This window comes from Diadema antillarum, unplaced genomic scaffold, assembly GCF_040938485.1.
Source record: "Diadema antillarum isolate AM-2024a unplaced genomic scaffold, OU_Dant_1.0 seq00001233_RagTag, whole genome shotgun sequence".
Lineage (NCBI taxonomy): Eukaryota > Metazoa > Echinodermata > Echinoidea > Diadematoida > Diadematidae > Diadema > Diadema antillarum.
This window is the reverse complement of record NW_027272021.1, coordinates 170,943-195,174: the sequence shown is the minus strand read 5'-3', so window position 1 is coordinate 195,174 and position 24,232 is coordinate 170,943. Positions and strand designations below refer to the sequence as shown.

Here is a 24,232-nt window from a genome sequence, read left to right as displayed (position 1 = left end):
ATATCACAGCAAACTGAAAACTATTCATTTAACGTTTTGACATATGAACTACTACATAAAATATATGAAGTCATGTGTAAAAGCATTCATATACTGACTATGACTATTTGCATTTGCAGGTCATTGCACAGTTATGGTGACAAAATGTAACCTGGCAATAAACTCACTTGCCATGTTATGATAAGGTGGCTGCGAAACAAGAAGGAGGAGGAGGAGGAGGAGGAGGAGGAGGAGAATAAGAAGAGTAGGCTGAATTGTGGTGCCCTCAATGAATGGGAGTTCAAAGAGGCATTGCTTGTATGGACACGCTGCCTCGGTGCTATCAACAAGGCAAACACATTACCAACCATGAAACTATTCAACATCCAATAAATGGGAATACTGTTGATAGATCCAACATCTCTGTAGTTACATGAAACAAATCAAGTCTAGACAAGACAAGACATTGATACCAATCAATACTACTCCTGATTTACATTCAAATATTTCTGACCACTCACAAAGAACAAAAGAGCCAAAAGAATAGAAACTGAAGTGAAAAAAATAGAATAATAAAAACTGTCTTCAACAATACAATGCCCTTAAAGTATACAATTACATATTCTTTCTATACTCCCTCCTTTCCCCTTGGCCCATTTTGCTCAAAAGCAAATTTTGAACCAATAAGCAATCACCTTTGCAGCACACAAAGTGGTCAAATGAGAAATAAATGAAAGGAAACTTGCATTATGCACTTATTGCAACACACAAGAAATGCTGATAGAGCTAGACTTATGAATGCAAGATGGGATCAGGAAAAAAGATAAGATTTTAAACTTGAGAAGAGGAATTCTGCAAGATTTGAGACTTGGTCAGGCATGCTGAGAAAGGGAAAGAGCCAACCAAAAAATAAAAATAGAAAGGTCAAGGCTTTGATCAAAGAGTGCTTTGATCCTAAGCCTGCTCTTCAATCGATATCATCTGTTCGGTAGCTATTGGAAGATGAGGCTGACAATTTTCCCATAGAGGAGGGAGGATAGATAGAAGGAAAAAATTATCTCCATCCCGGACAGATCACCTGACCCATGACTGACGTGGCAGAGTCAGTGACAGTCGATGGCTAAGTGCACTTTAGGGTTCACTCCAGACCAATCCTGTCTTGATTCATATCTTTCTTGAGCAGACAACCTACCCATGGCTCTAATCCTGTGCTGGCATCTCTGCTACACATTAATGGCATAGGTACAAGAATGCACATCATTAACTTCACACATTTCATCTCCTATTATGCTCCAAGATGCTGCCAGTCAAATTTCATAGTATGCTGGTGTCCTTTAATCAAGTAGGATTCTTTTCTCATACTGCATACAGGCTGGCATCCACTGGGTGAATTTGCTGCTTTACAGTTACTGTAAAATGAGGAATGTTCGCATGCATTTTAATTTCGCGAATTTCGCAAGAACCAAGATTCGCGAAATTAAAATGCATGTGAAAGTTCTTGTCTACACTATACGCATTGAATGTTAGAGGCAACTCGCGAAAATGTCATGCCTCGAAAAAGGCTGTTAGCTCCAATTTGCGAAAATTTCGCTGCAAAAATATCATGTTTTACAGTACACTTCACAGATAGTGAAACTTCACTCTCTTCAAACTTGATCTAGAAAACATGGCTGACTATTACATTAACCTGTAAGAGGCACATCCTATTTCCAAAGTTACCACACTGTTTGACCTCAGGAAACACTTTACATCTCCGGTTCAACGCACTGACAGTGACCTTATTGTGCATCAGATCTTAGTTTACTCTGTGTTCATTATTGCACTCTAGTCCCTTCCTGCCAAACTCAAAACAATTCTTGAGATAATAGATCCCACTTCCTTGTTTCATCTAATTCTTTGATTTGTCACATCTCTATTAACTTTGCAACCATAACTGAGGAGAAGTGGTTAACCATTAAGAAGATATCAGAAACAAGAAAGCACAACTTTGCCAGTGGCACTTGGTCATAGCAACCTGGAAAGTAGTCTTTTTCAATCCCTCACAATGTTGTCAGCACTGAAAGTTGTGAGCAAGGAAAGCCAAAGCCAGGCACAATGGCACAACTATGACCCAGAAGACAGTTTAACCGGCACACCACTCTCAATGAATAATGCAGTTCGTCACTTTGACCAATGAAATTGCAAGATTTTCCCATCAATTATCAGTTGCAAATGCATCATACATGAGCATTTTCAAACAGATCTCTGCTGATTGGTTGTGAGTTTTGCTACAAAATGCTGGTAGCCAAATTTGGCAATTCAAAGGCATAAGTTAAGAAATTCAGATGGGACTCATAAGGCCCATCTACTGAGGCCTGCTCATTGCTGACAGCTTGACACTGTCTCACAAGATGACCCTAGCCTTGCTTAAGGCCGTGTCACACCATTCCGGGCAAGCTACGCGGGCTTGTGGCGAGGAGGTAGTTTCCAGCACGTAGAAGATTTTCAGCGGGCGAACAAGAATGTTTGCAATTTCCATTCATGCCTTGTCATACCGTACGGGGGAACTTCTGCGGCTTGACTTGCGGGGAAACAAATTTACTCCAAGGAGCTCTCCGCAGTTGGTCCGCACCTGACAGTATCTAGCGCGTAGTTGCCCGGAGGTGCTCATGCAAGTGCGATTTAACCGCAGCCAAGTTTTGAGCATGACCAAAACTTTTTCCGGGTGAGTCATGGGAATGCCCGTAGAAGTCCACGCAGAACGTCAGTAGGAGACCCTTAGCGGCAGTGCTTCCCAGGCAATTCCCACGCAGGTACTTCGCGGTCCCGTATGCAGCCAAGATAATGAAATTCTGTGAGATTTCAGCCATTCCATTAGAGGAATTCCTTTACTGAGTTGTCAGCCCCCATGCGACTGGCAAAAAGGTCACACAGTATACTCGCAAGTATAACGCGTCCAGCAAGTAAGACACATGCGCTGACTCGCACAAATCCTTTTCCGCCCTCAGGAATGTCCGGTATGCTAGAAAATCCCTACACGTAACAAGCCCGAGTAGCTTGCCCGGAAAGGTGTGACAGGGCCTAAACACGGTTGCGGGTAAAAAAATATGCGTGCGCACCGCCGGGCGACTACTTTTGAGATACATGCTAGGTACTGTCATGTGCGGATCATCTACGGGGACCTCCGGGTAGTCAAAATTGTTCTTTGCAAGTCGCACGCAAGGCTGGTGTGACACGGCCTTTACTTTTACAAAGGATATCTAATAAATCAAAAAGCTGATACTGTCAGTCAATAATTTTGCCTCATCTAATCCCCAAAGTTAAAAGTTGGATGGCTTTTCACTGAGCTGAGAAATCACATCAAAATTTTGTTACCTATTTTCCTCTTCCTCCTCTTCCAGCCATTTTCTCCTTCTATTTAACTTATCTTTCATTTCTTCCTCCATAAGCATCAGCCTTGCCAAGTGTGCCTCAGAGATTAACTGCTACATATACTGAGGATAATGTCACAGGCAATCCACAGATACCATTAACATTACAGGAAGTTAATGCTAAAAGACACAGCCAGAATGTATTGATGGCAAGTCACACTGCAATTTTTCTCTCCTCCCCCCCCCCCTCTATTTCTTTCTCTCTTTCACTCTCTCCTCTAAGTTTGCAATCCAAGCGCTTGTTTGATCACACTAAGTCTGTGGCCTGACAGCTATAAACAGTGTCCTCATATATATTTTCTTTTATTTCTACTTAGAAAGGTCTATCAAGCCAGTTCTTCTTTCCTACCTTCAGTCAACAAACAAAGTTAGATCTAAGGCCTCCGTGTATCTGATGTTCAATGCAATCTTGAAATAGGCAGTGTGCAGAAAAGACAAAAACAATGTGCACATATTAGAAGGCAAACTATTTAATCAGTGTGAGTGAAATACTGACTTTAACATAGGTAACTCTATCACGACCGCTTGCAACCTAGTACGAGAAGATGTAAAAGGCATTAAGTGAATGTTGTCCGGAAAAGGTTCATCTGATATCATGGTTGGCATGTACAGCAAAAGCCTCTTCTCACTATTTGAAGGCCATTGAAGTATTGTTCAGCTAAAGACAGACTACTTTTAAAAGCATCCTCAACCTGGACATTTTTCCAAGACCATGTTTTCAAAATCTGTCCATTAATAGTGGCCATGAGCAAACAATGAAGTGTGATCTATTTTTTTTTTTTTAAGTGACACAGGAATGAAAAGTTCTTCAAAGGTACACTAATATCTAGTTCTATAAATGAATTGGAGCAGTAATTATGAAACACACACACACTTTTATTTATACACAAATATGTGTGCATGTACATATGAATAAACAGACAAAACTGTTAAGCCATGATATAAATACAAGCTATCATTATTCAACCGCATTGATATTCTATAACAGTGTCATAATCAATGCTAATAATATTTTAAAACTCTATAGTCTTATCCTCCATATTATGTCTACCTTTCTTCCCTTCATCATAGTCATAGTCAAAGTCTATACGTCACTTTCATTTGCTACTAAAGCATCCTATAAAGACTATTTCAGATCCCAACCCCATTCCCTTTTAAATCATCCATTTAGTACTTTTCCTACAATCCCCTTACCCATCATTCCCTTCCCTCAACAAACAGCCATCTCTAATACATGTACCTCCAAACGTCATTCTAATGCCCCCCCCCCCCCATTTCTCAGACTCGGTTTAACCACCCGACAGACCTGTAAGTGTGTGCACAGCTAAACCATCCATGAAACTCCCTCCCAACAGCTTAATTCCCAGTGGTGCCTCAGGTGCTAAGCCCCACCTCTCTCTTTATCTTCCTCAGCTCCAACTACATAATTGTCCAATTCCCTTTCTCGGGCATTAAGAAATCACTGGTCTCTTACTCTGTAAGAAAGATCTAAAGACACACTCGACTGAAGCTTTTGCTTGGTCAAGCTCATGACAAGAATTACAAATTATGTTGTAAGCTGCACGTGCAGTCAGGAGTTGCGTATTGCCGAGTTACTGATACCTGAGCATCTCACATACAAAGAAACGTTCAGACTTCTAATGCTGCTGTCATCAGTGCCTGTAGTCTCAATGACATTGAGTGTTGTGTGCTTAAATACTGTAAAAGTGGTTTCTTTCGCGTACAGATACTTTCGCGGTTACACTTTTTCGCATGTGTTTAAATTCGCGGTTGGCAAAATCTGTGAATTCACAGTGGGCAAAAACTGTTTTATTTTGCACATGAAAACCCAAACTATAGTCCAATTATTCTTTTATTTATTACGTAGAAATTAGAATTAAATGCAGGCTAGCCTGAAATCCCATCTATCGAGTACTTTATAACAGGCTTGTACCTACGAGTACATTGCGCGGTATCGCTGTGTGTGTGTTGACCATCAATACACTCAAGTTTGTAAAACATTTTTATTTTCCATCTTTTTCATGTAGAAAATCACATGCATGAAATTATTGTACAAGGAAGGCAGAACCTCATAAAAGCAGAGCTTGTGGCGAGCTGCCTTACACTCAATGCGCGGAATCTTCGTGTGTGCATGTGCGCAATACTACAGCGTTGTAACAAGCGGCAAGTTCAAAACATTTCCTTGCATGGTTAATTTCGCGTGGCTTTTCAAAAATGTTACATTCGCGGTTCAACCTCAAAGCGCAAAAAGCGCGAAAATAAAACCACCGCGAAAGAAACCACTTTTACAGTAACACATATCTACACTGTAGTAAAGCATACTCATTGTCAAAGGATCTGTCCTCATTCTTATCTGCAGCACACATCTAACAGGGATGTCCAGTAATATCACCAGTTTAATCAAGCTCATGCATTGCATCTGTTTATTGCATTAAGAAACTAAGCGGGGAAGAAAAAGTAAAGTAATGTGAACTTCAATGCCAGCCATGTGTGACCAAATTAGCATGTTAAAATGTTGATTTACCCTATATACAGGCAAGAAATTTCAGATTCTTTACATACCTCATAAACAACATGCTTGCCTTCAGAAAAACAAATGGTTCGGAAACATTGAGTCTACATCTATAAATCAACACATTGGCAATTTCCTCTTCAGGTGCTTTCACTATTCCCATGGCTCTGTTAGTGACGTAGCCCCTGTCAAAGGCTAGCCCCCTGTAGTAATTGCAAGTGAGGGCTTTGATCTTCAAATATTCCAGTGCAATACTACAACTTTCTAAACAGATTATTCAGTTTATATAAAGCAATGTTACAAAATCAAACTTTTGAATGTCAAATCTAAACACTTTGAGACAAAACATCATACATTACAGGAGAATTCAGGGAATTTGAACAATGCTGACCAACCACAGATGGAGGGCAAACATGGTTATCTCTTTGCATCTCTTCCCTTTGTATGTTCATTCCATGTCTGACACAACAAAGAACAACTGACCAAATCACTCTTTACCTTGCTTGCTCTTAACCCATTGATCCTTTTGGAAATTCTTATTGCAGAAATTGTCATCTTGTCATTAGTTGAGGACGAGTCACGAGTCACGAGTATACTTGGGCAAGTGTCTATGGGAAATGCATGTTGTAGCAAAATCAGCCCATCCTCAGTGGGTTAATTAGCGTCTTTATATTTCACTGCATGTCTTATAGCGGAGAAAGATTAAGGGATTAAACTCAGCAAAGTCTACTCCTAATGCAAATAATTTTTTTTTTCTTTTAAGAATGCCACTTTGAGAGAAAAACAGATAGTGCTGTCACTTCAATAGTATCATAAATCTAGCAATTATAAGATTTTTGAAAATTTGGCTACCACAATGTTCAAACAATCATACATGAACAATAAAAGGTTCGAAAGAACTCTCGCTGTATAACACTCACAAAGGAAAGTATGATTATGACAAAGAGACAGAGCACTAAATCAAAACATATTTCTGGGATTTGATGGGTTAAAGGAGGCTGATGTTGCAATTCAAGCCACCACAATGAATTAACAGACAAACAATGGCCTAAGATCACATAGTGTTAGCTGTCTTACAGTGAAGCAATATCGCATTTATAACTTGAGCAACTATGTAAATGTCTTGAATGATGTTATTTTATTTCTTATTGGTTTCCAATTCTCCAGGAAGCTCAATGTAAAAGGGTGTCTCTTCCTCGTGAAAAGAATATTTTTATTGAAAGAGAGAGAGAGAGGAAAAAAAAATGTAAGTTAGTCAAACTGTCAAACAATAACCAAAGATCAGGAAATGGCAATGGGGATGCATCCCTGCAATCTCACAGCAGGGTGCTGTAGAATGTCATGCTAAAAGGGCACCCTGCGGGTGGCTTTATTGAGGTGCAGCAATGATTGAAGATCATCACCACCTTGGTAATTGAAAATATGCCATGTTCCTTGAAATGGCACTGGAGCATCACTGGGAGGCCTAAACATCACCATTAACTATCATCAAATGGACAGGAGGGAAATCTGACTTAAATAGGATGATTGCATGGCATTGATAAATGTTTTAGCAGTGCTGAGCCCAATGTAAATGAAAGAACTTCTCTCTCTCTCTCTCTCTCCCTCTTTCTCTTTTTCAATAAAGATATTATATATATATATATATATATATATATATATATATATATATATATATATATATATATGTATATATCGTTTCTCCTTCTTCTTCTTTTTTTTTAACAAGGAACTTCCTTTTCTCAGTGAGCTGCTAGGGAAGATTAAATATCTGAAAAATTGGAAGCCACTAAAAACATTAAAATAAAATCATTTGAACATTTTTTACATTTACATTGAACACATTTACTTAATCACATCATGAATGCAATACAGCTCTACTTTATGACACATCCCTTGCTGTAGAATATGATCCTACCAGAACACCTTTTGGTAAGTTTGAGTAATATCAAAGGTTTTTAGTACCCAGCTTGGCAAACAGTCAAAATTTATCTCCAGTAGATATGAAAGAAGTGTTTAAACATATAACTCTCAATGTATGCTATTACTCTCTGGTTTCACATATGAAAATATCCATATCTACATCTTTAATCATGATAGTATTGCCAAATGTGATTATCCATCATGCTAAAATCACAGGTCAGCATTCATAATTAAATGCAATAAAGAGACATTTTTTTAAAAAGTCACTTGAGGAATCATGTCTACGCCGCCCCATAAACAGACTGCATGGCACTGAACATATTGGACTCAATTCGCGTAGGTGACGGTATTTAAGGTATCATAAAAACAGCTTCCTCTAAGATCCATCCTTCAATAGCAAGCAACTATTGTCCTTGTGGATTGTGCCTGGAGGTTGTCACACACAGGTGTGCATATTATCTACCTAACAAGGACCCCAGCTGTCCTCTCTTGAGGAGGATAGTGCATTGGGGTGAAGACAGGATGTTGCTATCAATGTTTTGGTCTTAAATACATTTTATATTTGAGTCTCCGCAATATATGTTCATAGTTACCACTAGCCCAAACAGAATTCTATGAAAATTCTTCTGCACATTTTTCTTTTAAATCTGAGATTAAAAACAAAAATTGACAATACTGGATATTTCATGCTGTCTTGTGGCATTGAATTAATATGTATCACAATGTTTTCATCATTAAATGAAATTGTGTGTGTGTGTGGGTGTGTGTTTATGTGTGAGTGGATATAAGGCCAAAAAAAAAAATTGTTGCATTGGCGTAACATGAGACTTTCAAATAGGGTCGGTCGGGCGGATTTTTTTTTTTTTTTTGCTACCTGCATTTTACGTGTAAAACTCGTGCTCAGCTCAGTGAACAGTTACAACTGCTGCACCGAATGTGCTGTGTTCATCTATTCTACAAATCATTTATGAGGCCGATATTACTGGAATTATACCCCTTCACAGAATTTAAAGATGTTGAAATCCCTATCCTGAATGTTTTCACTTCATATTTTACTATTTTGACTTAGATAAGATAGATGCAAATTGACCCATATGTACGATCTTTTCATCGCACACGGCGATCTCTATTACAGTCCCACATATACAGATTCGTGTAAGTTCTCCACACAAGAAACCTATGGCAAAACTGTGCACAATACATCGCAGTCTGAATGCTACGTATACACTGAATAAATCTTGTTAGAGTACGTGTCCGTGTTGGAAACAGATGACGTACTGATCAAGGAAGGCTAAATGTGAGGCGCTAGATCTCTCCCTCGTACATCCGATATCCCCAGAGCCGTTTCCACTTCCGGGTTTGTGCGATCGCGATCGCAATCAACAAGATATTTGATATCGATAGCAAAAAATAAAAAATAAAAAAACATGGGGTCGGCGGAATTTTTAGGGTCGGGCGGGTTACGCCAATGCAACAATTTTTTTTTTTGGCCTAACCTTCATTACTGCTTCATATCCCTAGCCACTGCTGTCATCTACAAATCAAGCAAGAGACTTCCAGGGTTCTCAGGCTCAACTGAGTGCTGCACGTTCACCTTCCATACATACTTGCAGAGTATTACCAAAAAGAACAAAGCAAACTTTGGGAGCCTTAGGGGCCTCCACAAGGGCATGATGGTGTCCATAGATTCTATTACATTGCCAATAATACCTATCCAGTTTGTAGAAATGCATTTTCATGAGGAATATCAAAATTTGAAAACCGAACTCAAATCTGGTCATAGCCCTGAGGTGGCCACCCTAGATCATTCATACACAAACTTCAAAGTACAACTACTACTGTACCTTGTATTTACTCTCAGAGTATATCTGGTTTCAGAGATCTATTCTTTTTTCCTTAAGATTCTCTACTTCATAGGTTCTGGGGACTGGATGCCCCAAAAATCTGTCATGGTACCCATATGAATATGTTAATATATAAGTCTTGTGAAAATCCATTACGGAGTTTTCAAGAAGAAGCTGAAAATGTAAAACTTGGGCCCAACTTGGGCCCAACTTGGTCCCCCCAACTGGCAATAAAAGAATTTGAAACTACAATCAAACATACTTACTCTTAGCACTTGCTAAGCTCCATCACTTCTGGTTGTAGAGCAGAAGATTTTCAAAGAATCCTCAATTCAGGGGATTTTGCAGGGCACTACACCCCAAGGGGGCATAGAGACTATTTGAAAAAATTATGACCCTATCATCTTGAGAGAGCTGCCACCTGCCAAGTTTGGTGAAAATCTGTCAAGGGGCTTTCAAAAAGAAGCTGAAAATATTTTTACAGGATGCACAGTGAATGCAGGACTTGGCTCAGGTAAGCTGAAAATGTTACTGTGGTAAAAGAGACAATGGTGTGTTGCTTTGAAATGGAAGTTAAGAGATGTAGAAGAGTAACTATGTGATTCTATGCTAGTATCAATATTTCATGCATTTGTCATGTTCTTGGGGCATTAACTTTGATTTCACTTGTTATTATGATTTTCAGTAATGCAGTATTGTGGTCATAAGTGACAGTATTAACATACCTCTACCATGGGGTAAGTTCTGTATCATGGTGCACTGCCCTTTTTGCACATGATGTCATGACCAACTTGTTGTTAAGTGGCCTGGAACCCATCCCTACCCCTCCCCCAATAAAAACTAGGAAAATTACCCATAAATATTACAGCAATAGCAACAGCCTGAAGGAGAGTGAGTACATGCATTGCACACTAGACTTGTTCCCTGCCCAAATAATCAAATTTGTGCGCTTCCAGGGTTTCCTCTCATAATTTTCTGGACATGCTCAGCTAAGCATGTCTGGATTCCGGAACACGGAACATCCTCAACATCACCTCATCTTCCCTCCCCTCCCCTCCCCCCCCCCCAAAAAAAAAATAAAAAAAATCACCAAACACCAACCAAGTGCATTCTCGAGACTGCAACACACAGTAGACAGGCAAATATGGTTCTAAGGTATCCCCCCAGCAAATGTACCGGTACACAAAAATACATGTGTATACACTGTACATAGAGTGAAAGGCATTGACAGTATGGCTTAAGTTGTGCAGTCTTGTATGACAACTGCACACATAAACTGAGAAAGACCTCAGTGAAGTGGATGCTCAACTGTGCATCACTGGAGTATCACAAAATGAATTCCTGGAAGAAATTATCTGTCTCATCTCACTGCTGTTTGTCTCACAGCAATCTGTTAGTACACTTCTGACAGAATTCTGTAAAACTGGAAATTTCATAGTGTGGAAAATTTTCTGGCATTTTGTATGACATGAAACTAGCACGAAAATAAAAGCATGCAAATTTTTTTGCTTGCTGTATGTAACATTACTTTATATTTTGATTCCGCAGGGAAAAAAAAAATATGCAAACTTCATCTTAGAGGGCTGTGAGTGAAAAATTCCCCTTTTCCAGTACTACGCATGTCTCTTCTATGCACATGCATTTGCAATCATAAGAATTTTTGATGGGAATGGTTAAACTAGACCCAGTCAAATGAAATGAAGAAGATGAAGTGACCAAAAGATATATTAGGTTAGTTTCAAAGGTACATGTATCTTTATCGTATCCGGGCAATTACCCCCCGAGGGCAATTACCCCCCAGCTAAATGTTGGTTAATGGTACGGTTAAAGTAAAGATTAGGGTTAGGGTTAGGATTAGGGTTAGGAGTATGGGTTAGGGTTACGATTAGGTTCAGGATTGGGATTAGGATTAGGGCCATGGGGAGGGTCCTGGGTAATTGCCCTAGACCCATCTTTATACCTGCTAAAGATGTTTGAATGATCATAATCACTCCTGTTTTTGTTCTTTTACTTTTCTTTCGTACACAAGCACAAGATTGTTACAGAAAATACATTCTCTCCTTCAATGAACTGACATATTATGCAGCCTTATTTGAGAGTACTTTTCATTTTCCATGCATTGAAAATGTAACCAGAATCAAAATGATCCATTCATGCTGAAGAAAAGGAAGAGATGCATGAGTTCGTAGGAAACAAATACACAAACAAAAGGCATCCATAATTCAGGCTGAATCATCAAGTTCCCACAAGTTCCATGTAAGTGGAATCCAATCAGGACACAAGAAATATTAACTGCAGCAATGTAGGATTATGATACCATTAGCAATTGTATGTCATCTTAACTCAAAATGGCATGATAAAGTCTGCTCTGTCACATACAAACACAAAAACATACAGACATGATGACACCATCTGATGTTGAAATTATGTATATAACTACTCAACTGGGAAATTCAAAGTATGAATTGGAAAGCAAGCTATAGGTGCACCAACTGCCTGCATACACCAGAATCTGTGTATGTTATAATAAAAATGTTGAAATGTTAATAGTTAATAGTTAATTGTTAATAGTTAATAGTTATAATAAAAATGTTGAAATGTTTGAATATGTATATGCATGTAAATATATATCTTTTCATTTTTGAAGCGCCATGAGCACTGAAAAGTGGACCTGTGTGCTATACAAGTAGCCACTATTATTATTATTATTATTATTATTATTATTATTATTATTATTATTATTATGTCTGCAAAAAGCCCACTTTTTATAACTCTGTACTTGCATGTTATCACTTCTTAACAACAATGGTGCACTAAAGTAGAAACTATCTCTAATCTCTTAACACAAAATTAGTCAAACTTTAGAGATATATCTCAACCATTTTTATTGGGTTTTCAGTGATGTCACAAAAAGCATTGCAGTAGCACATCACAAATACTACAAATGGGTTTGTCTTTCACAAGAACTTAATCTCTGTCCTTTTTCAGATTCAAAAATGCAACCATGATAAGATTTACCATTTGCAGATTAAACAAAAACCCAGCATTAGTGCTTTAAAATAGTTCTAAAATGTGTTAGGGATAGAAACAACCACTGTAAAAATTTGAACCCATATAATCAATGTTAACTATTGTTAAATATACAAAATGTGAACAATAGTTATAAAAAAAATGTTTCCAGACTAAACCATCTACAGTTATGGTTTATTGAGAAAAATTACTGGTATCTCCTAATATTTTAGGCTTTACTGCAAAAATTTTATATGGTAGGATGTTTTGTGATACAACAGACCTACACATATGCATCAAATGTGATATCTTGAACATTTTTTAAATCACTGCTCCCAAAGGTAAACAGGACCTTTAAAAGGTTTTTGTGTTGTTTTTTCAAGCATAACCACAACAGAGAGTTTTATGGCCAAGGCACAGAGGCAATAGAGAAGTGTCGATATTCATAAATTGTCCAATGTCTTCTACTATTCTCCTTGACATAAACCATAGTGAGAGAGGCTCACTTGCCACTTTGCAGTCATAGAAAATGCAGTGGAAATCCCATCCATTAGACGCAGGATTCTAAAAATACCTAGAGCTGCTTTTCACAAGCGTTGTATAGGAATGCTCAACATCCCTGTTCTCTGCCCCATCCCCCTTCCTTGTGTGCCATGCTTTTACAACAGCTTTCCATTTGTGATGCTTGAAGAAGCGTGCTGGTACACACACTTGGCTTTCATTGGGAAAGTACATCTTCAATGGACTGTTTCACACTTGACTCATGGGGTCAGTTCACATGGTAAATTTATGTAGAGTACTCGGGGGCATGGATATACTAGCTCAAAACCACAGAAAACCTCTTTCAACATCTAACAGATATTCAAGGGTTCTCTGAGGTTTGGAATATACTGAAAATCTACAGCAGGGAAAGGGTTGTGTAGATAATACTGACATCAAATCATACTTCTGTGTAGATAGGGAAAAATTGATAGATATCACTTTAAAAAGATCACAATAGATCCACAATGCAGCTAAAATGCTAGCCTATTGACAAATTTTTTCAACCACATTTTTATTTTTAATTAGCAAGCATATCATTTGTAAAGCAGAAGAGTGCTTAAATTTTGATAAAAGAAGCAACTGCACTTTAGAAGTTGTACACAACACAGCAGAGTGTCTAGTCTTCTTATGTTATCTTATAGAATAAAAACCTTTAATATCGACTACCCTGCTGCTCCAACACCAGGAAAATTTCAATAAGGTATTTTCTATAAAAATTAATAAAGACCACATGTACACACCTTACCTATATTGACCCCATTAAAGAGATCTTGTCAAAGTAGCATGCACCACATAGCAGCCAAAACTATAGCCATACATAAGAAGTGACGATTCTTGGCAATATTTTCTTATCTATTTTCTTCATCTTGTCACAAATCTGCATATTATAGGAAAAGCATTCAAATTCCCAATGTGGGAATTGAGATGCCATGATTAACCTTTTTTTTTCAATCTAGTGAACCAATTGCTACAGTTGACCTTTTTTTTCCATCATTAAGATTGTACTAGTGGACAGCAATCCAATGGCTCAAAATGTCTGCTGTTCAAATGGTAATTTAGAGGTGGAACCAGGGAGGAGGTCAATCTTTGTAAAACGTCCCCCTCAATGCTTTGTACAGCTTGTACATAAGACCTGATGCACATTACAGAACACAGGTTCTTATGTGCCCTCACTAAAATTCAAAGTAGCTAAATCATCAATATCTATGGGTGCCTGAGGGCAAGAACAGATAAGGGGGGAGAAGGAAGATATATTGAAATGCAAACGTGTCTGAAGCTGCACTATTGCTGCCAAGCCTCATCAATAATGGGGGATACGATGCAAACGCTGAGAGGTATTCATGATTATCGTCCTCACACCCTATGAATGAATCATGGCCTCCCCCACAGTCCCTCCATTACCACCTTGTGACCTGCAGATCATTTGTGAAATAGTTCAGCGTACAGTAGGCATGGTATCTGTTTGCTTGTCTCCTGCAATTTACAATACTTTGCATTGATTATGCACCCACCTGATACCCACTGGTCATAAGTTTAAATGGTTAATTGCCAGTAGCTTAAATCATAAAATCATATATGATAACTATCATATTCTTTTCTGAATACAAATAACTGCTGACATTAACAATCAATGTCTACAGGTAAATCTGATACAGGTGACATATTACTGATATTAGAGTATATTTCTTAAGGTAAAATTGTATCACATGTTGCATTGTACTTAAAGAAAATGATAATAAAGTTATCAACCAATAAAGTCACACTTCAAACGATGTTAAGATTGATGGCCATATACAGAATGAGTTGAAGAAAGAGTAGATGTTTCTAAAAAATCTGACAGAATGTAAGAAAGATACAGAATTTTGAATTTGAATGCCTTTTCACCAAAAAGTGACATTAGCCACGAAATCTTTGAAGGTTTCCTTGGCAGTAGAAGATTTCACAGTGTACCACATTCTTTCTTGGGTATGTACGTGGCCCTGGAAAGGACCTACTCACTCCCAACACTTTGGCAAGCATGTTCTTGCTGTTTCTAGAAGTTAAAACTCTCTTGCAAACGGCAAGAACTTGGACTTTATCTTCACTTCAAAACAACATTTACATAAATATATATATCACATTAAAAGATGATAAGATTAGGACTATTAACTTGTGAATAAGGAGGGCAAGGAGTTCTCTGTGTGCTGTTAAGGGATTGTTGGGGGTAGCGCTCATTTCATTATCATGTCTCATCCAACTCATGATAAAGATTCTCCTGTGTATACTCTGACAACATTGTAAAATCAAGCTAAGTTAAAATAATATCACATTGACTGTCTGTAGCAGGTGGTATTTTCAACTACGTTCTGTCAATATCTCCCCTTTGGTATGGAAAGCTCTCCCTCCCCCTCCCCCCCCCAAAAAAAAAAATGTATATACATCCACAGTGTATCAATGGGGAGACATTTTGGCAAATTTCAATGAATGAATTTATCATTTACAACACTTGCATTATGCATAAGTTGTCATTACTACACTCCATGCCCAGGGACCCATATAGTGCGTGATGACTTGATTAATGCAACTCTAGTTTGTATCTTGTGATGGGGAAAGATTCGCCATTATTTACCACCATTGCCCTTACAGAAAAACATCAATCATTTAGCAATATTTAGGAGATTAAGTGGGCCCAGAGGATGGGATGTGATGTGTGCTAATGGACTTTTTTTGGAAAACAACACTGAAGTAACATGATCTACAATTACCAGTATGTGATGACAAGGTGACTTTCACTCAGTATGTATGGGTTTTACCAGAAGATGTTTAAATACTTTGGCTGTTGTTGGGGCTTATAAATAATCTTTTATACAGAGTGACTCCTATAAATACACTCACTCCAATTATACATACTTACACCCATACTGTAATTACATCCATAAACAAGGACACTGTTTTGTAACACCTCACAATGCCTCATGACAAGTCTACGATGGACTTGGAGTAAGTCTTCTTACTCTAGTTCCATCTCTGATGAAATAAAAAAGAAAAACTCATATCCTTCATTACTCGACTCAAAATTTAATTATTGATGCTGGATACTATCAAGCATGATTTAGCCATACACTATACTCTGCATTTGTACAAACAAAAACAATTAAAAAAATGTATAGGAATATGGTGTGTGTGTGTGTGTGTGTGTGTGTGTATATGTGTGTATAACTACTATCATCTATGAAACATTTTCATCTTAAGTGCTATATAAATTTTTCATGTTATTTTTTTTTATTGATAGCTCAATATATGGAAACTACAGCTTCAAGACAACAAAAATCTTCAAGCCAGCTAGTCATTGCTATGATAGCAAAATCAAACTCAGTGCTTCATTGTATCATTCTGAAAAGTACCCTCCATCATGGTGAGGTATCTGAACTTTTTCATTTATATATTATTCTGTTCTCTTCAATCATAACTTATAGTCAAAGCAGGGTTGTGTTTACTACTGAGTACTTAGCAGAATCCTACATAGTACTATACATATTGTATTTGTGTGTTTGTTTGTTTTTTAACTGTTTGTCAAACAGAGACCAACTCATGTTTCTAATCCTGGTACACAGGCAAATACACAAATCAGAAACACACCCATGCACACACACCTTAGGAAGATCGGAAATGCAAAGTTGACCCAAATGACAGCTTAATGTATTTTTATTTAAATAGATCTCATGACATCTGATATTGAAAAAAAAAATGGGTTTACATATATTATAGTCTAAAGCTCATTAGCACACACACTGTACATGTACATCTCCATATATACAGTCATGTTTAATTAGGAAATATTCAGATTTTTTTGGTGTAAATTATTTCCCAACATTTCAATGGGCTTTCAAGAAGACATTGAAGGCACTGGTCTCATCACACTGTGTGGATCCCTTTAAACTCGTGTTGTTTTCAGATATAGGTGCATCTTGCCTCCATTGGGAATGACTACTAAGAGGATGGAAATTTGTCTTGGCATGAGAAACAAAGTAGCAGCCAAGAGCATTCCCTCCCAAGATACCACACAATACATGGATAGCAAGAGGTGACTTGCTTGTTCAAGTAATTTACACCCTTCAAGGCTGTCTTTGTTTATTTCTATCTCACTTCTTTTCTCTTCCTTTCTCTCTCCATCTGTCTTTCTGTCCTTCTTTCTGACTCTCCCTTTCTCTCACACAGCAGAAAATGTCAATTAACTATCATTTCAAGAAACAAGAGACCCGCGGGTCTAGCGCTCACCTGAGTATCGCAAGTTCACCTTTCACGCAGTCACTAATCTAAATTATTCACAGCTCTACCAAAATTTGACCAGGCATTCTGAAGTAGAAGATGAAAATGTACAATAAGGGCCCAAATTTTTAAAGATTCCTTAATTTGGGGAATTGGGGGCCCCCTGGGGCCCTCTGGGTGGGGCATGGTGCCCATTTTGATAAATTGAGATCCTGACCCCCTAAGGATGCTACCTGCCAAGTTTGACAAAAATCTATCATGAGGTTTTCAGGAAGAAGATGACAATGTACGATTCAGGCCCCCATTTGGACCTTCCTAACCAACCCCCCCCCCCCAACCCCTGCCCCCAAGAGGGGCACCCCTGGATCTCCTATGAACAAACTCGAAACTACAGTCATTAATGTACTCACTCATAGTATTATCTTAGCTGTATAACTTCTGATTCTAGAGAAAATTTTTAACGATTCCTTCATTTGGGGGGGTTTGGGCCCCCCTGGGGGCCCCCTGGGTGGGACATGGTGCCCATTTTAACAAATTGAGATCCTAACCCCTTAGGGATGCTACCTGCTAAGTTTGGTGAAAATGGGTCATGGAGTTCTAAAAAAGAAGATAAAAATGTACAATTTAGGCCCCATTAGGACCCCTCCTCACCTCCCTCCCCTGGGTCCCAAGGGGGGCACCCCTGATTCTGCCATGAACAAACTTGAAACTGCAGTCATCAATGTACTAACTCATAGTATTAACTTAGCTCCATCACTTCTGGTTCTAGAGAAGAAGATTTTTAAAGATTCCTTAATTTTGGGGGATTTGGGCCCCCTGGGGGTCCCCTGGGGGCCCCCTGGGTGGGGCATGGTGCCCATTTTAACAAATTGAGTTACTAACCCCCTAGGGATGCTACCTGCCAAGTTTGGTGAAAATGGGTCATGGGGTTCTCAAGAAGAAGATGAAAATGTACAATTTAGGCCCCATTAGAACCCCTCCCCACCCCCCTCCCCTGGGTCCCAAGGGGGGCATCCCTGATTCTGCCATGAACAAACTTGAAACTGCAGTCATCAATGAACTAACTCATAGTATTAACTTAGCTCTATCACTTCTGGTTCTAGAGAAGAAGATTTTTAAAGATTCCTTAATTTTGGGGGGTTTGGGCCCCCCTGGGGGCCCCCTGGGTGGGTCATGGTGCCCATTTTAACAAATTGAGTTCCTAACCCCCTAGGGATGCTACCTGCCAAGTTTGATGAAAATCGGTCTTGGGGTTTTCAAGAAGAAGATGAAAATGTAAAAAGTTTACGCACGACGCACGACGGACGACGGACGACGGACGACGGACGACGGACGACGGACGACGCACGACGCACGACGCACGACGGACGAAGGGCGATCGCAATAGCTCACTTGAGCCTTTGGCTCAGGTGAGCTAAAAATGTTTGCTACTACTCTGCCTATAACATGTACCCTGGTCAAATATGTTTCAAAGAAGCTCTGTGGTGATGCAGCAAATTCTTACTCTGCCCTCATCAATGCCCCACTTTCTTCCCTTGTATCAGCATAGAAAAACTTAACTTTTCTACTTTCCATGCATGACAATCAGACATTATATACATATATATAATGCTTTTGTGATGTATACAAGTTCTTTTTCTTTCTGCAATCCTTATTCACAACACATTGGTAAGCCTATATATATATGAAAGATTGCTTTCATTCTCACACATGCTCCCTTTGACCTGCCGCAACTCTTTTTTTATGGTTCTAATAGCATGATTTCAAAAGGCATCCACATATAGCACCACATAAGCATATTGATGTGATTTTTAAAGACCTATGATTCCCACAGTTTTTGTTACTAGTCTGATTACATGAAATGTTCGTTTATGGGCAATTTTCTTTTTGTGCAAACTTCTTTGCTTTTCAGGCCTTTGTACTATTTTGTTAATTAGCTGGGATGTAATTTCTATAATTTCAGAAATATAAGCATCCAAGTTCTTTCCTTTGCGAAAAAAAAAAAATCATACCTCATAAATCATAAAAACACTTCATGTAGATACTCCATGATTTTGAAACTATTTTAGTACTGGTAGGTCTTTTTTTAATAAAGTTGTTTGGAAGACACTGGAATCAACCAAGGGTATGTGACTTTCTTTCCATTGTTTTATCTGATTGTATGTGAAATTACTCAAAGTTTGATGTTAACAAGGTGCTTCGACTGAGAGGATTATGAGAGTCCTTATCACTGTCATCATCCAAGCTTTCTCATTTATTAATATCCATATATTCCTTGTCTATATAATCTGATATATTTTGTAACAAAGATAAAAAGTTAGATAATTGCTGTCATCCTTCTTGATAGTAAACATGGACATGAGATGGTACAACACCATATACAATCCCAAAGACACATTTTTTCCCCTTTGCCTTCTGTTTTCTTTCCCTTATCCATCCCACTTAAAGAGAGATCATGTTTATCGGTTTACTCCGATCACTTTCCTCTTCTGCTGTTTTCATTTTGAATTCTTCTCTGAATCTATCCTCTGGGAATGCTCCACTTGCATAGCATCATTCTTCTAACAGCAACTTAATCTATCTTCATGCCTACGGCCCTTCAGGATGATTGCAGCAAACAGGTAACTTGGACCCTTGTAGTCTCCTTTGCCCCCCCCCCCCCCCCCCAAACCAGCAGTTGACATCAATCATTCTGGGTATCACTTTGGTTGGAATTTATCTTTCCTGCAATAATGTGTGGTCAGTTCTCTGCTGCCACCTTGCAAATAAATCTCACGAGTGCTTTTATTTCCACAAATGTTCGCTACTGAATATTTTTTTTTTCAATTTAAGTTATATGTGTTGCCTGTTTTGTACTTGTGACTTAGTGGTTAAAGGGATCGTTTAGTTTTGGTGAGACCTAATTTCAGGTTTCTAACATTTTTTGGTGAGATAATGAGAAACCTTTTACAAAATATGAAAGAGCATGTAATTCCATGAGGAATTCAACATTTATTCGATGAAAATTGGTTTTGAAATGGCTGAGATATCCAAAACAGCGCGATTCTTACCCGGCCGAGCGCGAAAAGTTACTTGCGCAAAAATATCCACTTTTACAGTATGTCATTGAACCCCTCCTCTGAATCTCCATTTCACCCCATTTTCTCAATTGACATTATTCTAATTTACGTGAAGGTCTCATTGAGTTGCTGAAATTGCATCGATTCTCTTTCATATGATATTTCTCCCACATTTCTGAGTATGAAAGACTCGTAGCATTCACTACAGGCTCATGATTAGGGAAATTCCCACAGGCCAATCAAGGGAAAACCCCTCCCCTGTCTTCACTCTAGTCTGCTTCAATAACCACAGTTTGCTGTTCACCGACTCTTTTCTTGCAGAATATACAAATCCTTTGTCAATATGTCACTTTGTTTTGTTTTGTTTTGTTTTGTTTTGTTTTGTTTTGTTTTGTTTTGTTTTGTTTTGTTTTGTTTTGTTTTGGGGGCATCATTTTTTTCCTCTCTCCCTCTCTCTAAGAGTATCGCATCTACCTCACTTTTTCCATGCAAATGAGGTCATTTCGAATTCCTACTCCGGAGGCCCTTATCTGCTGATCTCTATTCCACTTGACAACATGATTCCATCTTCTTTCCAGTAGAACAGAGTCCACCCTTGTCTAGGCACACATTATTCAACCAAGGGGAGGCAAACATTGTGCCTATCCTTACAGCCCAGCATGCCATTGCTCAGAAATTCACTGCTAAGATATTCATCGCTACCCTCCCCCTAACCCCCTTATGAATGCCCCGCTGTGTTTTCTGACCCAGGTCTCCTGCCTCACCCTGATGTATTCGGAGAATACCTAAATGCCCCCTTCCTTCAGCAGGCTACTTGCCATCTCCAACGCCAACCTGAAAATACAAAGCATCCATCTTGCAGACACATAGTCTTTGCAGACGGTCTTTTCATGCCCATTTGCACTTTTCAGAACAGAAATTTAGTTCAATGTGACTGGGCAGGTTTCTTTTCAGGACTGACAAATTTTCCCAAAATGGAGAGAAACAATTTGATAATGTTGAGCACCTTATCAACATATTCTGTAAATCATGTATACTTCATGCCAAAGACATATTTTTAACTGAAACTTAGGATGATGATACCAGTTGAAAATTGTAACCATAAAGGAAGTTTCTTGTCCATACCTTAGATATGTTTAACCATCATCGAATGCCATCTTCAAAATGATCAGGAAAGACAGACGTAAGTTGTTTTTTTTCTCTCTCTCCTACAAGTGTCCCCAAATTACATGAGGGCTTGAGACAGTAGTCGAGTCCTTCTGATATATCATCTCATCTCATTCAGCAGCCTACACATATTTTCTATACACATATTCCCTGGGTGGACAAACCATACCGTGCACTAAATCATCACTGCAGTCAGTATGCTTGGACAATGTTCAATTAGTCAAATTTCAGCAGTACCATCTGCACCACAGGAGTATCTCTTCCATTATACAGACATTCACTGGCACAGTAAACATTTAGATTTAAATGCAGTGTTTTGCATGCACATTAAACTATAGTCTATAGCATTTAATGTAAATATATAGCACAGATCAAATGGTAAACTCAATAGATTTCTATTTCACATATTATCTTCTGGTTCTCATTTGACAACATACTCAGTTGAGAATCATTTGGAAATAACATATGAACACTGCTCTAGGTGGAATTCATATGGATTAATTGTCCAGAAATCAAGTGAAATGGTCACAAAGTCATGTCTGACTCTGGGTGGTTTTTTTTTTTTTTCACAGATTCATTTTCTTTTTTATATTCTGGCTAATAGTTTCAAATGTGATTCTACAATATCAAATCTAAGTACCAGTATGTAAAGATACATCTCAAAATGTCCATTCAAAACAGGTGGTAAAAATCTTGTAAGATTTTGCACACAACCATTTTGTTGCTTGGGCTGAAGCATGTTACTTGTGAAATATAGGTAAAATATAATCTCTCTGCCTATGCCAACAATGTGCTTGATGCTACACATTACCCTGGAATCATCAGAAATTCATTCTCATCCAACACTATAAGACAAGCACAAATCAAGATCAACACTTCAGCTATGGGTCAGAGTATGGCTATTTGAAGTGATATCAGTATTAAAGTCAACTGGCACTGACTGAACACAGGTTAAAGGTCCTGTTTACCTTTGGGAGCAGTGATTTAAAAAATGTTCAAGATATCACTTTTGATGCATATGTGTAGGTCATTTGTATCACAAAACATCCTACCATACAAGATTTTTGCAATAAAGCCTAAAATATAAGGAGATATCACTATTTTTCTCATTAAACCATAACTGTAGACAGTTTAGTCTGGAAACACTTTTATTATAACTATTGTTCACATTTTGTATATCTAACAATACTTGACATCGATCATACTGATTCAAAATTTTACATTGGTTGTTTCTATCCCTAACTCACATTTTAGAACTATTTTGAAGCACTAATGCTGGGTTTTTGTTTCATCTGCAAATGGTAAATTATGCCTTTAAGTTGCAGAGATCATTGCATCAACTTTAAATTTTTGGCAACAGTAAACTGTGATTTCACTTTTGCAAGGATTATACTGGCCGGAAAAAAATATGAAGGGTACGGTCACAATCACTGTCAAAACAATGAATGCAAACGCCCACTCTTTGCTTGTAAGTGTAAGGCTATGCTGCCACCATGAACATGCCTCCCCATGCTCGCACTGAATAATCATAGGGTAATCATTGCTCAAATCAATGGCCCCTGTCTATGTAAAAATTTTGGTTTGTTTTTCTGCCTTCTTGAAAATTTTCAGCACAGCCATGCGGTCAACGTTTGTCTCTATGTTCATCACTGCAGGTGGGTTTCTGTGTGCAGTTTATCTTGATCTGATATTTATACCTTCCAAAAATGACTTATGGTCACAAAGATATGATCAATAACTTGACTTCATTTAAAAAGGATGGAATAAAATGGTGTCTAGATGATATAAGGCACAACTGGACACAATAAAAAGCTAAACCATACTGTTGATTGCCATGAGAAATGATTATGGATGTTTTCATATGAATTGGCAATGTCAATATTGAGATAATTGACTGGGAAAATTGGTAAAATAGAATAAAGAGAAAGAGATTCTGACAATTGCACATTAGGTGATATGCCATACCTACAGCATGTCACCTAATAATAGCTTATTCATAGAAATGTGGCTACAAGTTAATAATTCAATGCAATGGTCTACAAAGGCTTGAGATAAGGCTAGAAAGAGGTGGGTCTTACCCAATGCCCTTCAGCTCCCTTCAAGCTGCTGAAGATGAGTTTGAGTTCCTTCACTGAGATGCTGTAGATGGCTAGCACACCAATAATCTCCACCAGCAGGTCTGTGGAAGGAAAAAGGTGTCAATTAACCCTGTTCTTACATCAGTAAGCCATATTGGACAATATGGTTAATAGTATTCCAATGATATCTCATTATCAAGTACAAGGAAGTACAGACATTACATGGAATGTGTGTGATATCAGACAAGTATAAAGAATATGCCACTCTACAACTGCTAACTTTACTACTGACAAACATCAATGGTATTTTGAGGTATTGGTTATGAAAAGTCCCATTCAGATGGCTTCCTGTGGGTGCTGCAGAGTAGTGCTCCAGGTTATGTGACTGGTCATCACTATTACAACCAGTTATAACTATTACAACCAGTGTATATGTCAACTTGTTTAATTGTTTGCTCCA

General features: G+C 38.3%; 1 protein-coding gene across 10 annotated transcripts in view; it reads right to left on the bottom strand.

The window, feature by feature from the left end:
* Positions 1 to 24,232, bottom strand: part of LOC139745071 (neurobeachin-like) — a 444,680-nt gene that overhangs the window by 320,715 nt on the left and 99,733 nt on the right. For all 10 annotated transcript variants that reach the window (XM_071655484.1, XM_071655489.1, XM_071655485.1 and 7 more), the window contains exon 4: positions 23,773 to 23,873. In XM_071655484.1, the coding sequence (XP_071511585.1) occupies positions 23,773 to 23,873 (101 nt within the window). The remainder of the gene's footprint in view (positions 1 to 23,772; positions 23,874 to 24,232) is intronic.